General features: G+C 40.6%; 1 protein-coding gene across 1 annotated transcript; it reads left to right on the forward strand.

The window, feature by feature from the left end:
- The first annotated feature begins 1,207 nt into the window (after positions 1-1,207).
- On the forward strand, positions 1,208-18,396 carry LOC135467205 (probable helicase with zinc finger domain). The gene is made up of 23 exons (XM_064744972.1): positions 1,208-1,261; positions 3,659-3,854; positions 4,317-4,353; positions 4,971-5,092; positions 5,315-5,377; positions 5,600-5,801; positions 6,047-6,221; positions 6,714-6,912; positions 7,526-7,633; positions 8,065-8,244; positions 8,440-8,639; positions 8,972-9,148; positions 9,591-9,927; positions 10,311-10,435; positions 10,815-11,018; positions 11,285-11,544; positions 11,999-12,117; positions 12,335-12,628; positions 13,894-14,001; positions 14,934-15,009; positions 15,521-15,713; positions 16,022-16,283; positions 16,645-18,396. The coding sequence occupies exons 2-23, from the start codon at positions 3,699-3,701 to the stop codon at positions 18,241-18,243; spliced, it is 5,196 nt and encodes a 1,731-aa protein (XP_064601042.1). The 5' UTR covers positions 1,208-1,261; positions 3,659-3,698; the 3' UTR covers positions 18,244-18,396.
- Positions 18,397-18,399: the final 3 nt, after the last annotated feature.

Raw genomic sequence — 18,399 nt, forward strand, 5'->3', positions numbered from 1 at the left:
CAAAACGCAAAAACTGGCTTTTAGCTTTACCATATTCACTGATGTGGAATTTGCCTAAAACTTTATACTGTCAGATTTTGCTTTACCCTATGTATTTCAATGGCAACAAAACACATAATCCTGAGGCGCGAGGTATGAGGTAACTAGCCAAAGGAAAGATGTGATCAACCCAGGCCACCATCAATCCATTTGATGCATCAATACCAGGTTTTTTGCTGGAGCCTGCTTATAGCTGCTTACAGTTCAACCAATGAAATAGCATTGCAGGTTTGTATTTACGGAGTCGCGTAAACTTACAGCAGAATAAAAAATACTTGAATCCAAACACCCCAAATTATTCTGTAACTCCTGGGTTCCTGTGTGAATTAGTAGGCCTGTACACATGTAGTGTAGACGAAGAATGGTCAGAAAATAGGCATGTACCTGTTGTGTGTTAGTTGTCGCACTGTAGGAGTTTAATGCAATTGGTGTTTTAAGTATTCCTGTTATCCTGAGGAAACCCCAACCTGACTGACACCGTCAATATATAATTAATGACAGGGAGGTGTCATATTTTTTAATCCCGTGAGTGGGCGCCAATTTGAAGCAGGGCCTCCAGGTGGTTAAGTCTATAACGTCAGCCTGTCATTAATGTGCCGTCATCGTGATGAGCTGGTTGTGGAATGAGCTTGACATCTGACGTCAATGAAATAGTGTTGAGTCCACTTTGTGGCGTTTGGCGGGTGCACATTAGCGTGATGAGTTATTAACCCATGAACAGTTCAATAATGAAGAAAAAAACCAAACTAAAACAGTATTCTACAAATTCCTATACTTAGTTCTTTTGACACAAACACGGAGTCACTACTTACACAGTACAACTACACGCTTTGCCCTCAATCGGAAAAAGTTGGAAGAACACTGCATTTTAGAAAATGTGGTGTTCTCAATGGCTTTGAGGGCAGGTTGCTTGTTATTTACGTCGTAAAAACATTGATTATTTACTTTACTACAACATATTTATCTTCGCGAAAGTGAATAAATCATAGACGCTTGACCCGGGGAGGTAACAAGGGTCCACCCACAGTTCAACTAGAAGAAAACATTGCTGGGGAAGTTGGGTGGGGGGAGTATCCGTCTCAAAGGGAGGTAATGCAGTATGGAGATTACTGTTTTTCTCTCGCTTTATCGCGGGAAAGCGCGTACTTTCTACGTTGCACTCAGCTGACATCATTTCAGTGACATGGCGCAGTAAAATTAAACAGGATGCCATTCTAAAATGGTAAGTCTGCAAATAAGGAAGTAGCTGCTTTGCTAAGAATATATTAACAATAATTGCGATTCTGTAGTTACGTAGGTATTGTGTTCATTATGCTGGTTGAAAAATTCCATGCCTCTGTTATGAAAGATAGCCACGAATCGAAAGGTAAACAAAAATAGAGCCCGATGTGAGGTAAACAAAGCGGATGTGGCAACCACCTAAGCGTATACCCAGACAGTTCTGAGGAATCAGGACGCACTTTGGCTGGAAACATTCAGCTATTCCCATTAAATACCAGATATTTGTTTAGAAAAATAATAAAGCCGATTATATTTCCTGTCAAAATATTGAGGAAGTGGTTTGTTGTTGTTGCTCATAAGTCATACCATGTTGACATTTTGTAACGGGCATACATCAGTACATGTATGTATTGGTTCTAACTATATTCATCTATGCGAATTATTTTTCATACTAGACTGTAGCATTATTAACCTGATCACACATTCAGATTTTCTTGGTTGTTCAATTTCCTAGACCTGGAATGGAGGGGTTTGGGGGAGGAGGGATATGTGTGCGGCAGGTTTTAAGCTCATTTGCATGTAACATGGTAAAGTGATGTCAGTGGGAACCCGTCGAATGACACCATTGTATTGACGTCAAACGCTTGTTTCCCGGCTCATCCTGATGATGTCGCAATAAAGATAGTAGGACGTCACAGAAGAAAGTAAAACATTGTAAAATGTAGATATTGCGCTACAATCATTTATTTACATAACAATGCCTCAGTGTCCTTCACACTTGGTCACGTCATGGGTTTAACAAATATGGTGCCTCTCCACTCATTGAGAATCCAGCTTTTGAGGATGGACGTTGGGGAGGTGCGTCATTGACTAACCAAAGCATCAACCTAGTCTTTACAACTGCTGAATGGGTGTTGGTTATGAATGTGTGTGAGAATTATTAACATTGGCAAGATAGGAAGTAAACCAAGTATTTTTGATAAACTGTTCTGTCTTTCCAGTATGATCATATACAGCATGTACTATAGAATAAAGCCTACCAACACATACAATTTGTCAACAACTGAAAACTGTTTTTTGTCCATCCAACATTAAAATTAAGCAACTTGACTCATATCTTGGTGTCATTTATATCATGTTTGCTTGATTGTCTGCAATGGGACTCACTGGCCTACTAAAAGGAGAAACCATTGTGAAATAATAATACTGATATTGACTCGAGCCCTGGCAAAGATACCTGTTCCACTTCCGCAACAGTTTTGCTGAGGACAGGAAACTAACAGCCTTCTAGCATCTGCATGGTGTCATGGTTTACTCTTAAAGCTGCATGAAACGTAGACATAGTGGGTGGGAAGTATGAGTTACAATACCATAAATAGAGGCCTCAGTGGTTGAACTGGTTGGCACGCCAGCGCAGCGCAATGACCCAAGAGCCTTCCTCTCCGGCTGTACATGGGGAATATGAATATCTGCTAGCAACCTGGTTGTAGGTACCGCCCTCCGCCCAGCTCTATGGGGTTTCCTTCCACCATAATGTTGGCAGCCGTCGAATAGGTGAAATATTCTTGATTCTGACCTGAAGCATCAGTGAAATAAATAAATACTGTAAAGAGGAGCATGGAACTTTCCGAAAATGGAGATGTTGAAACCTGGACAGAAAAAAAAAATAAAGGGCAAAAAAAGTTAATGCAAAATATATGGCTTGTTATCCACAAGAGAAAGAATGTCACCGATTACATACATGGTTCTTTAAGAAGAAATTGTTGTAGTCTCAAAAGGCTTTAGTGGACTCCAAGAGCACCATGTTATAAAGAGAATGATTTTTGCTGTTACTTGAAAGCACAGAAAGCCATACATACCACAACAAAGTTTTACTGCATTGCTCATCTATGCAGTGTATATCAAGAAGATTTGTTAGGTACCTAGAGAGATGGGGTGATGATGATTTTCAAAGACATTTTTGTCTCAATTTCCCAAGCAAACTCTTTTAAGTTTGTGCCTAAGTCTCCTGTAGGTTTCTCCCACAGACTCTTCCTAGTTTCTCCTACGCATGATACTAAACTGCTGTCATATAAGTGAAATATCTTGAGTACAACATCAATCAACAAGGAGATGAATGAGTGTTCTAACATATAAATGTTTCCGTTTGGAACTATAACCACATGCACTCATCATGGAAGCCATGTGGCTCTGAATTTGTCTGCACGCACTTACTTCACAGATTGTATACATATATTTTTTGATGGCCAATTTATCCCTCCATGGATGCATGGTTGATATTGGAATTGTAGCAGTTTGGAAGTCAGGAGGCATGTTCTTCATGAACAGATTTGTTAAAGCCCATCATGTACACTATAGGTGACCAAATATTTCAATATTGTTGTTTTCTATTTTGTAGACTGTAATGCTCATGACAGTTAAACATGACTTAAAAGGTGATGGATAGACAGTTAGAAGGTCGTGCTGCCGAGTTCTTCCAGCATCAGAAATATGCGGAAGCTGCTGATGTCTACACTCGGTGCCTTGAGGTGGCCAAGGAACAGAATGATAGAGTTAACATTCTACTTAACAGGGCTTCTTGCTACTTAAAACAGGTATGTAAAAATAGATATTTAAAAACAGAAATACTGGTGTTTACATGTATGGTATTAGATGGCAAGAGAAGATAAATGCATTGGTCCACTATGTTCTAACACCTTAAACCCACCTATTTTGCATTCTGGCACCTACATTGGCTTAACCTGCAGCTTGAGGTCTGTAAATGTGTGGTGTGTTTGTCATGGGACAATGATTCCCTTGAGCTATGTCATGTTCTTGATAACAAGAATTTCACATTAAAATATGAAATAATGTTTGATTTTCTGATTTGCAATAAATTTAGAATGTTTCTGTGATGGTGAAGAAAAATGGTCCTTGGTATTGTATAAGCCCTTGAAGTAAAGTACTGTAGTTTACCACTGAGAGTTGCATAAACTGTTAGATTGTACTGTAAGAAAAGTTCTAGGTTTAATATAGTGAAATACTGATGATGTGTGATGTTTTGTCTTCTTTTCTAGGGAAAGTTTAGTGAGGCACAGGGTGACTGTGATGAAAGTAAGTGACACCTTACCACTCTTAATCTTGCCAAAGATTTGATGGATGGAGTTGTAATTAATTTGGTATTGTACACTGGAAAAAATACCTTTTGTTTTTGTGAAAATGAATACTGTCATGCACTGCTAAGGTGCAGAAAAGGAATTATGCACCACCCCTTTTGATGGTCATCATATAGCTTGTCAGTCCCATCCATAATGGATGGGTTCAGCTAAATAGAAAGTATTCACACTTTTTGTAGCCATTTCATTGGTCAGCATGCCTCATCTGTGTAATAAATATGTGTGGGACGTGATATCATCTTGAATTTTTAATTCATATGAAGCTGGTGTTATTACAGTTTTGCACTGCCTCATCTGGAGAAGGACAATTAAAAATCATATGTTTACATACATAACAGCTTTCTAAAAAATGAAACTTCAGCAACATTCAAATTTCATTTCATATAGAAAACTTCTAAACCAACTTTGTGATTTGATTTGGGAAATGTAGGATATGCTTCATAAGTTTATTGCTTATTTGTAAGGGATTCACTTTTGTTTTTTTAATAGTACTTACAATATGTGCTCTGCGAAAGAAATACTTCCTCACAAGAATTTCTTGGATTTTATATGTAGTTTTACAGGATGATAAAACAAATGAAAAGGCTTTATGGAAGAAGATCAAGGTTCTGTGCTTCCAGGGAAGGTTTCAGGAGGCGAATGTGCTGACAACAGAGTGGATAGAGGCAGAGCCAACGGTGGGTACTGAAACCGTTCACTGGTTCAAGTGTGTGGAAGATTAAAATGATGGGTGTAACAAGAAATACACCAGGCGTATTTTTTTGTTACTTTTTTACTGGTCGTATGAAAACTTTATTTAGGAAAAGAAATACTTTCGTCAGGTAATCTATAAGTAGAATGGTTTAGATGTCTTATTTTTTGCATGAATATGTGCATATTTAATTTTATGTGTTTTGCAGAATCGTCTGGCTCTAAAAGAACAGAAGAGATTGGAGATTGTTATGTCAGCATTGAAAGACCAGGTATGTAATAACCACATGTGCATTGGTGATTGTACTGTTATGTTCTTTTAAATTGAAAAACTGTTAGTCTCAAGCAGCTTTACAGATGTCTCAGGCAAGATAACTAAGAATTACTGTACTCACCCACATGCTTTTCAGTCAGTCTGTTAACATTTTCACGCACCCAGTAAGCACAGTATCCAGTACCCTTATTTAAGTAATGATGTTTATTATGGCCTATAGGGAGACGAAGATGAAACCCCAGTGGGTGGAGCTGTACAGATCTCCTCGGACAGCACCATCTCTGAGGTACGGCCAGCCCCTGAAGGGAGAGAAGCAGTGCCCCAGAGCTCCCCCACCAGTAACCCTGTCCCTACCCTCCCAACCTTCTCCACTAGCTCTTCACCCACAGATATCAAGAATCAAGGCACTGATGACAGGAAAGGTAAGACTTGGGCATGTCATTGTTAATGGAATAAGTAGAATTGATAGTGTTTATATATTTATGTTTAACATGGTAATAAGCAGTTTTTGATCATGACAGATTTACCCTGTCTATTTGCTGAATTTTATGTGTGCTCAGATTGTTTGTTGGTTGGATGTAACCTGTCTCGCCATCTGAAAAGTTATGTATTACCTGGTCGGTTTTAAGGGTGGTCTTAATGGTACATGTAATTTTGGTCCACACAGATATGAACATCAGGGTTGAAAGCAATGGCAGCATGGAGAAGAGTGAAGAGCAAAAGACTCCAAACACCAGCCCTCCTTCCAGTGAGAAAGCATCGCCCACCCCACCCAGCAGCCTCTGGAAACAGCGCCCTCCCCCTCGAGGCCTCACCAGTGATGAGTACAGCTTGTGTGTGCGGTAAGATCTGCATCAGCAACACAACCTAGAGAACACCAAACACATTTTAGTAGGAGGTCAAGGTCAGCCGAGTTATGCAAAAAGAATTATGTGAAGTATTTAGTATTAATTCACCAAAGTAACATGTTTTAGATGTAAAAGTGTCTAAAACATGTATCAACAGTGTATGACTGTTGAAGGCATTAGGAGAACGTCTGAATCAGACTAAGTGGGAAGGCTTTCCAGCAACCTGTGGGTGGTCGTGGGTTTCCCTGGTTTCTCGCTGGTTTCCTCCCACTAAAATGCTAAGTGAAATGTTTTTGAGTGCAGCTTGAACTGCCAGTGAAATAAATAAATAACTAAATGAATGAATCAGAATAGTGGTAATTACCAGGCGATTCATGCTAAATGTATTGCAACATGCCAAGATTTCAGGAAAACATTATTTATGTGGTTGTCAGAAATATATACATGGTTGAAATTTGATTGGTAGTGTACTTTTCATTGACACAGGTTTCAAGAGATTGGGCGCTGTGCATTTGGAGAGAAGTGCACCCAGGCGCATTCACTGGAGGAGCTAGTGGAATGGAAGGAGAGATTTGATCATCGAAGACAACGACTGCAGAAAGCACGAGAAAACAATGTGCAAGGAAATACAAGTATAGAACAACTTCAGGAAAAGTTACTGGGTGCAGAAAATGCTGAGACAGTGGTAAGTGTGTCATGGTCTTTTGTGTTTTAATTTCATGCTTTTAACTGATAGAGTATACAGAGAAGCATTGCCAAGTGTTGACCATAACCATTGTTATTTATATTACTGAGAGTTTAGAACTACCCAGTGGATTAATGTGGTATGTTATGACACAAACATCTCCTAAATTCCTTGTAACGAATTATGTTTGGCCTTAGTCTTTTGTGGGTTTTGCATATGTTCAGCCATGAGAATTTCACGCTGTCTTTGAGACACCCTATTCTGACAACATTAACATGAGAGAGCGAGGAAAAGTAGGAGGTAATTTGGAAATAAAGCGACCTCACTTCAAATTCTGCCTAAATCTATGAGGCTAAATACATGTGAATTAAGACCATGTTAACTATGTGTATCCCCAGATGATCACAGTCCATTAGTGGTTATTTCATTTTAACATTCTGGTTACAACCAAAATCCCACTCTCACTAGTTTGTCAAGTTTAGGTATTAATTATAAGAGTTGAAATTTGTAAAAATGTGCCAAAATTCAGGAGATTGATTTTCTCCAGTTGACAGATTTGTATTTGTGAAGTGTGTGGAATGTGAAGTGTTTTTTGCCTTTGATCATGTTGCAGATTACAGAGAGGCTTGATGTAGCTAAGGTCCACAGTAACAGTGACCTGAAGGTAGACATGTCCAGTAAGAAGTGTAGTCACAACTGGATGTTCACAGTGACAAGTCGGGTGAGTGATCAGACTTGTTTATTCTCTTTGTAGAATTGCATACTCAAGGACAAAATTTCAAGTCATTCGATTTTTTTCCATTATTTTTCATGTTTACCCTTCCAGCCAGCAATTGTAAAATGTTTTGATTTTTTAATTTCTTTACTTCAAAAATTATGCATTCCTGATATTAATTGTGGTTACTAAGTGCTTCTGTAGTGACAGTTATTACATGGAGGTGTTTTGGTAACAGATTATCATAACTTAACTCTTGTCTACAGCACACTAGCCATAGGGAAAGTTCAGCAAAGGTTAATAGGATTGATTACAGGTATTTGTCCACTTAATGAATGAAACTTTAATTTGTGTGGAAGTGTTTGATAGCATTTTGTAGTATAAAGTCAGAGACTGGTATGCATATTTTAATGTATTAATATTGATATTTTCAACAGATTCCCCTGCAGAGAGTCCTTCTATTAGATGATACCTACAGATCCTATTTCTTTATATCCTCTGTGTCCAAAGGCCCCAAGAAATTGCAGAAGCATCAAAATATAGACGCAAACTGTCAAGAGTGGGTGAACCCAGACCATGCTGACCCCAGTGCTAATGAGAATGTCTGCAGGATTAAGGTACATGTTAGACATTGTGATGCACGTGTTGGTATTGCTATAGCGTTAAATGCACAGCAATAATAAACACTGTTATTAAATTTGTATCATTTGAGACAATTTTTTTTACACAAATGCAGAAATATATGAGAACCCAATAAAGATCTGTCTGTCAGTTATCTGACATCTGTATAATGTATTTTGTATAATTTGTAGATAGTTTTCAAGGCTGACATATACGGAACATTCCGTCAAACCGTGGTATTTGACTATGGGAGTTTGCCAGTGTTAGGTCAGCTAATACAGGTTGATTCCGCCCCACCTCTTGAAGGAAACCGGTTTGCCCAGGAATTACTGCTCAATGCTGGGAATAGATGGGATATCAACTCTGTTAACTTGGTGGAATTTCAACCCCTGTGAGTTGTATACCCATGGTTTGGTTATGAATGAACAGTGGTGTTTCCTGTGTCTTTAGAATGTTTTAACACATTGTAAAAGAAGTACAAGTATGTGTAAGGAATGTGTTATAGACCTGTTTCACAAGTATGTTTAGCGTGTTCTTTATTAGAAATGATTCTCTACTTGTAATCATTGGCAACATATTCCTGAAGTAACCCGTTAGTAATAGATGGCTCCTTTTGATATTCCATTCTCAAATCAAGTCGCTGTACTTCTTTAATGTTTAATTAATAAAGGTAGATTAAATTGAAAGCAGAAAGAAAGGTAAATATTTGATTATTCATTTCAGGCCCTTGCGAAAATCTGAGAATGAGGAGAGGTTAAAGAAGATGTACATATGTCCCCACCCCGAGAAGTTTAATTTGTCTCGGGCTCTGTTTGAACCACTGTCTAAGGAAAACTATCGCAAGAGAATGCATGAACTACTTTTCATTGAGGAGATGGAACAGTTTGGGAGTATTTCAAGGTATTGTCAAAGTTTCTAATTTTTAGAAAAATATTTGGATTCAGGAAAGCCTTCATTTTTCAGATTTGTTCTTGGAATAAGTGTGTTGAGATTTTAAAGAATGCCAAGCGCATAATGGGAAAGTCAGCATTTTTAAGTAGGTCAATGCATGATACCTTGTCTAAAAATCCTTTTGCTGTTATCTCCATTAACAGTAGTTGTAGTTAATTTACTCTTATGAGTTCATGCTGGCTTTCTCTCTAGCGGTACATGGGAAGGTCTGGCATCAACCTACGGATGGTCGTGGGTTGCCACTGGCTCTCACCGATGTCCTCCTAGCATAATGCTAGCTGCATTTGTATAAGTGAAATATTCTTGAGTACAGCTTAAAACACCAATCAAACAAAATAAATAAATACTCTTGATGCATTGAAATAACAAATCAGTTTCTATTCTTTTTCAGGTATAATGTTAAGGCCACTTTGCAGCTGGTGAATCGGTTCCTTTTGATCCCAGGAACTTTGTCTACAGCTAAGTACGCTCATGATGGTGAACTGTTTGCACGGATGAAGGTTGAGGATGACCTGTCAGAGGACTCCATCCATGGAAGACTCATCCTTCAAAACTGTCAAACAGCTTGGATCATGCCTGACAACTCAGGGGCAGACAACTCTGAGCCAACGGACAAAGTGTATGAGGTCCTGATTGAGGATAAGGGGAAAAATTTCATTTTTCTACGTGTATCGGCTGCCTGTGTATCCAACCTAAAGCTTAGCTGTGACCAAGACTTCAAGGCTCAGGTAAGAGTAATGTTCTTAATGCTTTATGTTTTGTTAAATACTACTGGTGATTCATGCTGTTTCTCGCTCAACAGGATTCTGCAGGATGGGGAAGCTTAAGTGCTTCCTGTGGTATGTGTTATTACTCAAATCTTACACATTGCATTGTAAAGGTACATTCATTGGTGACCCATCAGCCAGGTAAAATAATACTGATAAAACAAAAATGCAGGACTGCCAAATTCAACAAACAATCAATTATAAAATTATATAAGGTTGTTTTATTGTAGTTATATGTTTTGTGTGTTTGTTCTGCCTTTAAATACATAGCAGTGGTAATGAACTTATCTAAGTAATCGGTCTCATTTCATATAGTGCTGAGTGTGAGTGTTTTATATTTTCAGATCCAGTTTCAGTTGAATCGTCTGCCTGTGTGTGAGATGCACTATGGTGTAGACAAACTACCGTCTCTCAGTCTGGTATTCCCTGACTTGACCACACCCCCATCCATTCCCTGGACTCCAGACAGGTAAGACTGTGCATCTTAACCCTTTGGCAGAGTAGATTAAGCTAATAGCCATGCCTGGATATTGTGTCCTGATTAACTGGTGAACACATGTATGTCAACATTTAACAGGAAGAAACGCAGATTTTAAGTTTGAAAATTATTTATGATAAAAAATGGATAAAAGTTGCATACCATATAGAAGAGTGTCATTGATACAGTTAGAACTGATTGTATTCTCACATGGTGGGTGAACAGCTTCAGGTAATCCAGGATTCATATCACAGAAGAAAACTTGACTGTTAAGACAAGATTGTATACATTCTTCATTAAAAAGTGTATTATGGCTATGCGGAACAATCAGGAAAGCTTTTTCTTTCTGTTTGTGTGTTTGCACTTGTAGACAGTGGACTAACATAGATTCAAAGCTGAATGCCAAGCAGAAGGAAGCTGTTATAGGAATCACTGCTCCAACATCACTGAAGCTTCCACCCATCTTACTGTGTGGCCCTTACGGTACAGGAAAGACCTACACCCTGGCACAGGCAGCTAAACATGTGCTCAAAGAGAAGGACACTCGTATCCTCATCTGTACCCATTCTAATAGGTTTGTTTTAATACAGGCATGTGGTCTACTATTGTCCATTATGTTTTTGCATGTAAATACATCTTGTTCGCTTAGTATTTCGTGAATGGTCAGCCAGTCCCCACACTCATTTCTGTTAAATGTTGAGGTAAATTTTTCTGAACTTGCTCTTCTCCCTCTGCATTTAATTTATATAGATGACCAGACATATTCGTTCTCCTGCTTACTGGTTGTGTCAGCTGTTGGACTGATGTCAGTTATATCTACTATGTCTGTTTATTTCACAGTGCTGCTGACTTGTACATCAAGGACTTCCTGCATCCATATGTGATTGCTGGACACCCAGAGGCGACCCCTATGAGGATCTACTACCGTCATAGGTGGACACAGACTGTCCCAGACACAGTGTTACCGTACTGTCTGAAGGGAGGAGTGGGGTCAGGGGAGAACTTCCGTCTGCCTACAGACGTTGACCTGGAGAAACACCGTGTGGTGGTTACCACATTGAGCACGTCACGTTACCTGTGTGACCTTAACATCAAACCAGGTCAGACTCGCATTCAATATATAACATCCAATGAGGGGAATAGTGTAAATTCTGCAAATTTTATGCTTAACAGTTACTTTATTTACAAAGAAATCAAACAAATAATGTTTAGGGAATTTAGTGTCACTGTACTAATTAGTGTGCTAATTTTAAGGTCAGATCTGCCTGCTAACTGCGGATGGTCGTAGGCCTTCCGTGAGCTCTGCCTGCTTTTTTTTTCACCATAATGCTGGTCCCCGTTGTATTAGGGAAACAGTCTTGTGTCCGGCGTAAATCACCAATCAAATAAATGAAATAAATCAATAACATGTTGACATCAGCTATAGTATAAAATGTCACACCACACATAAATGACATGTGGCAGTGAAAAAGCAGCCAGAAGATTGTTATATGTGTCATTTATCAATGCCTTCTTCAGTCATTTACTGACTTTGTCACATCCTGTAAATTACAGGTTTTTTCACACACATCTTCCTGGATGAAGCTGCCCAGTCTCTGGAGTGTGAAAGCTTGTTGCCCTTATCTTTGTCAGGGGAAACAACGCGGATTGTACTGGCTGGAGATCATATGCAGGTCAATACATTGACAATTACATTGTGTTAAGAATCACTTTCACTGACTGAGTACGTCAAGTGATTCCTTTACATTTCATAGACATTTTAATATTCCAAAGACATATCTTAGCATTATTTGGCGTGAGCCTTAAGATTGAATAAAAAAATCTGAGTACCAGTACTGATTACACCATTACTTGGCGGTTCTATAAGTTCTCTATTGGTTTCTCTTCCAGCTCAGCCCTGATGTCTGCTCTGCATTTGTGAAGGAGAGAGATTTCCATCGTTCATTGCTCGAGCGTTTGTATGACTCGTACTCCCTGGACTTTCCGTGTAAGATACTCCTCTGTGAAAACTACAGATCTCATGAGGCCATAGTTGGCCTCACATCTGAGCTGTTTTATGACTCTAAGCTTGTTGCGAGTGGCAAACAGCCAGCCCACGAGTCTTTCTATCCACTCACTTTCTTCACAGCCAAGGGAGAGGAAGTACAGCATGTGAACAGTACCGGCTTCTACAACATGGCTGAGGTAGGCGGAGCAGATGTGCAGGGTATAACTAGTAGGTTTTGACTAATATTAGCTGTTCAGGTCCAGCTCTCATTTTAACCACTGTGACTTTACTTTAGAAGGCTTGTCAGAGGACATGGAGGAGTACAGTGATGTCACTTGGGGTCTGTTCCATTCGCTCCCTGGTGGCCACTGGAGAAGGTAGTGGCCACGGACGTGTCGTTCCATTGGCCACTGCCGCCACTGATTCTGACGTCGGAGGATTTGGTGGAGTGTATTGCAGCGTCTTAACTCCCACGACTTCACGTGACTTCCGGAGTATTGGGACGCCACACTGTGTCCTCCGATGGCCGCTGAATCTGCCACCAGTGGCGATCAGATCAATGAATGGAACTCACCCCTGGGCTCTGACCTTTCAGGTTTTATTCACCTATAAACATTACCAATGCTATGTGAGACTGAAGACAAATGGCTCTGATGACAACAAACTCTATGCTGCATCTCAGTCAATGTACAAGTTACTGTGGTGTGACTTAACCTTATTTAATGGTCGTAAGTTACATGTGAAGATGCATCATGATTCGTCCTACATCAGAGTTCTTAATTCTGGGCTTGAGAGGCTGTGGGCATTGTCATATAATTCTCTTCATTCATACATTTCTTACTGGGAAAGACGAATGCGGTCGCTGTGAGTTCAAGTCCAGCTCATGCTGGCTTCCTCTCCGGCCATACGTGGGAAGGTTTGCCAGAAATCTGCAGATAGTCGTGGGTTTCCACCAGGCTCTGCCCAGTTTCCCCCCACCATAATGCTGGCCGCCGTCGTATAAGTGAAATAATCTTGAGTACAGCGTAAAACACCAATCAAATAAATAAAATAAATAAATCTTACTGGGAAAGCTTCATAACAAATTACTTATTTTGAACCTTAAATGACTTTGAGAATGCATCATTTTCAAATTGTATTTTGTAGATCCATTTCTCATTTCAAGATTTCAACTCCCAACCTTGGGGAAGTGTATTAAAATGCAAAGTTTTCAGATTCTAATTTACAGCATTACATTGTAAAATTCATTGTTACATGTACTTTAATAGCTGTTTAACAAATCTGTCAGAATGTTGGATACAGCATGAACATGTTTACGAACTGAAATTTTAGATACCTGAAAATATGAGGGGGGTCCAATGGTTGTTTCATGTTACACAAGGTATTAACCATTTATAAGTACAAGTGCTGTGTGAACCTTTCTGTATATAAGTACATATACATTCATTTGTTTTTTGCTCAGATCTATGAAGTAGTGGATCGTGTAGAGGAACTTCAGAAAACTTGGCCAAAGGCATGGGGAGACCTTTGTGACAGCAGTATTGGTATAGTGGCGCCTTATGCTGACCAGGTGTGTATGGGCTGATGTACTTATCTCTATAGACCAGCCCCAATGGCTCAGTTGGTGAAGCGCCCACTGCGGGGCAGTAGGTCCAGGGTCAACCCCGGGTGGGGTCACACCTAAGACCATAAAAGAGGAAGTTGTAGCCTCCTAGGTGTTCAGAATTAAGGGAAAATGCAATGATGGGTTGACTCGTATCAGTATAATGGCTCAGATGGGTCACCTTACTTCCCTTTGGTATGTCGCCTCAGTGAAGCAGCACTGGATAAAAGAGTGGTGGAAATCCGTTCTGCAACAAAGAGGCACTCACTCACTTACTAATCTCTGTATTTCTAAATGTGTACATATTGAACATTGCAGTAAAATAATGGCACACATTAAGGAGCTTAACTGTATGTCGCACAGATGATGGTCAGGCAGTGTGAGTACTGGTAATTGGACAGTTTGGATAAGATGAGATGTGAACATCTTGTATATATATTTTTGTAAATATTTGCCTCTTTGTGTCTGGATATGAAAGCTATGTGAATCTACAGCTTCCCAGGTGGACATCTCAGATTTTGATCATATCATCATTTTGGCATCGGGAAGTAAATGGATAACCAGTTTGGCCACCAATTTTTTCCTGCTTTGTGTTATAACTGGAGTAAAGTCTGTACTCATGTAGACATGGCGGTAAACTATTACACATGGAAGTTAATACAAAACTCAGCTTCCGGGCTGTTAAAACAATACAGAAACAGGATTTTCGAAACAACGTGGCCGAGGCAGTGGTCAGGCTTACCAGAGTTATTAGGTCTCCTTTCAATTTCTGTGTTTAATTGCTCCCTTTTCACATTTTTGTATTTATTGACAAGGGCCTGATTGTTTCATCTCCTAATATGTGGGTGAAGCCAGATACTTTTTCTAGTTGGTGAATATAAATGAGATGTTGTTGTCAGGTGGTGCGTATCAGATCTGAGCTGAGGAAGAGGAAGATGTTCAGGGTGTCTGTGGAAAGAGTGCTTAATGTTCAAGGTGAGCTTCTTGATTTGGTAAGAAATACTGGAGCCTGTTTACTGTTTACATGTATATACATTTACATGATGCATCAAAATGCACGTAATATACCAATGGCTACGTGTGTTCCAGCGTCAGCGTCTGATTGAGAACTACACTGGTCTTGAAAAGTCACTTAGTTGTGCGTTAAATACAGTAATAAAGACCAACTTTAAAATAAATCAGCATTGTGTAAAGATAGACCAAATTTCTTGGTCTTTTTGAATTTAATTTATTCATTTCAATAGTATAATATATTGCTTCCAATAAATTAACGTGTGTTTTGTCTTTTTATCTGGCTTGTCTAATCAAACAATGTGTGACAGCATGATCTCCTGTGTAAAATTTCTTTCTGCTTTATTCTTGTTGTCTTTTTTATCAATCAACATCTTGTCTAAATCTTTGTTCACGAAAATTACTGTATAATAAACTTCCATCATGTACTTGGTAGAAGAACTGCTGTATTTAGTGTCTGTGTGATCATTGACAGGTAAACAGTTTCGTGCGATCTTGCTCAGTGCTGTTCGCACTCGTCTCACCTGTACAGATAGCACATTGGAGGAACTCCTTGACTACGGCTTCCTCTCTAATGTCAAACTTCTCAACACGGCCATTACCCGAGCCCAGTCGCTGGTGGCAGTTGTTGGAGACCCAGTCTCTCTTTGTGCCGTTGGCAAGTGTAGGTCAGTACAAACTGCTAAAATAGCAGTAAATTTCATACAAAATATAACAGTAAGTTTGAGAAATCATTTAAAACATTGCCAGCCATCATATTTCTACGTTCTGCAGGTTAATACTGTATGGAGCCTTTGAGGTGTGTACATTACACTGAAATCAAGATGCCTATTTTAATCAGATAAAGTTCTTTTAACAGTGAAGTTCTAATTTGATAATGTCATATTTGCAAGTTATGTGAATTGAATATTAATTGGAACATTAATGACATGATTATAATGACTTATTATCTTGTGTACTCTTTCTTTTTAAACAGAAAAGTCTGGGAACACTTTTTAAAGCTGTGTGATAAGAACAAAAGCCTGCACGGAACAAGTTGGCAGCAGATACGCCTGCAGCTGGATGGGTTAGAGATGAAGAGGACTTATGTACTCAACCCCAATGCCCCAGAGTTCATCCCAAATCAGCTTAGACATGGCAATCGCTTAACTCCCAACATGTTTGGCTACAGCCCCTACAATTATATGTATGGACACAAACCTGTCCACCCAGCCTACACAGGAGGATTTCAACCTCAGGTGAGTACAGGTTAATAACAAGTAAAACCAGCCTGTATGGCCAACAGTTGTTCTGTAATAAAATATACTGACACACACTGATAATGGAAAGCATAAAAAGTGATAAAATTATTTGTGCAACCCAGGCAATACAAGTATTGAGACAAACATAACATCTGGCAGTGGTAAAGACCCGTATTTTGGTCTGTACATTATTTTTCTGGGGCTTGTAGATGGAGTTGGTGGGTAATATTATTGCATCCAGAGTCCGTTTCACATTTTCAAAGTTTTTCAGTGAAGTAACATAATACAAGAAGTCCTATGTATTTATTGTGCTTGCCAAAGTTTGAAAAGTTTACGGTTGTTCATATGTTTGTTTTAGTTGATCTATCCATACTTGTCTGTGCCTCCTTACGGCCATGGCTATCCCATGTACCCCGCCCCCTGGATGATGCCTCAGAGGGTCTTCAAGCACCTGTCAGGAGGCCCCCACAGAGGAGGTAAGGGGAGTCGCCTGTCCCCAGTGTCCAGAGGCTATGGACCTGCCAGTCAGAGCCCTCCATCCCAGAGGATAGGGACACGTGGAGCCTCTCCGAATGACGGGGTGAGGCCACCCCCTGAGGGTGAAGCCATATCATCCTCAGACACCCAGACCTCTCCACCGAACATGAAGACCAAGCCCTCAGGCAGGTTTACAAATCGACACGCAACCAACGGGGCTCTGCCGTACTACTCTCGGGGAGGCATGCCCCATTTTATACCCCATCCAGCTCAGATGCCATATGGCATGTTCGTCCCAGACGACCCAAGGTTTTACATGGTGCAAGGGGGTTACCCATCACATCTCAGTTTTCTGCCCATGGGGCCAATGCCTTACCCTTTACCAAGGTACATGCCCCCTTTCCCCTCAGGGCCTTACCCAGGGCCAGGCGGTTATCATCCATCCCAGCTCCCCCATGAGGACCAACGACAGTCACCCAACTCCTCCAATCGGAGCACACCTGGGAGTTTCAGCTCCGGGCCGTCACGACCAGCCAGCTCAACAGACCTGAAGGGTTACTCCCCTTCCTCCTCCCCAAACTCCTTCCAGCAGGTACAGCTACTGCCCAATGTAAAGCATGCGCCCGCTCACCTCATGAACTCGGAGAGTCCACGGCCTGACAGCAGGAACTCTCCAGACCAACGGGGCACCAGGAACCAGTCACCCATAGGCATCACATCCATCTCCCCAGCTGGCAAGGGCATCAAACACCCTAGGCCAGTATCTGCCTACGCAGAGGATGCTAAGATTGGACTCCTGGGGTACAGTGGTCCAGTGCCCCACAGTCAGCGTGTGAAGCCAACCCGAGGCACCCAGGGAAATCCTCTTACCCTTCACCCCCCAGACAGCACAATGATGTCACGACCTCCCCTGAACAGTCAGTACAGTGAGGAACTGCAGACCCCAACACAGATCCATGATTTGATGAGAATGATAGAGGAAAGCACACAGGATAGCCCAGGCAGACAGAAAAGCGAAAGTAATCTACTGGCTGCTGAATACAGGGCAGCATCAGAGGTTAGCAGGTCACCAGGTCAAGTCACTTCAGTCCAGGGACCACCTCTTTTTAAAACCTCACCAGGGAAGGCAGCATCAGGACAAGGAAAGGAACTGAAACTGAACATCAGCCTAGCCAACACCAGACAGAATGGGTTACAGAAAAAGCACTCTAGCCAGATCGCCAAGTCAGCTCACAGATCAGACACAGTTACCTCCCCTTCATCTAACCAGCCTCTCCCAGATCATGGTGACAAGCCAACCTATGCTGGTGTATTGAGACGCCCTCCTCCCTCGCCCCAGCCTCAAACACCCATCACCCCAGCAGTTTTCCCACCCAGTACCCCAAGAGAACAGATGGGTAATGATGCAATGGACATTCTGCGGAATCTCAACATAAAGGCGTCCCCAGGCACCCAGGCCTTATACCAATACTTTTCTTAAGACTCACATTGATTGAGTCATAGAATGTAGCTTCTCTATGTGGTAACATACTTTGTATGCTTGTCACTGTTAGCTGGTTCTACGGTTTTTGTTTACATCATGTAATAATACTCAGTCTGTAGGATGTAGCTTAGGATTATGTTGAAAAAGTGACCC

This window comes from Liolophura sinensis, chromosome 1 (assembly GCF_032854445.1).
Source record: "Liolophura sinensis isolate JHLJ2023 chromosome 1, CUHK_Ljap_v2, whole genome shotgun sequence".
NCBI lineage: Eukaryota > Metazoa > Mollusca > Polyplacophora > Chitonida > Chitonidae > Liolophura > Liolophura sinensis.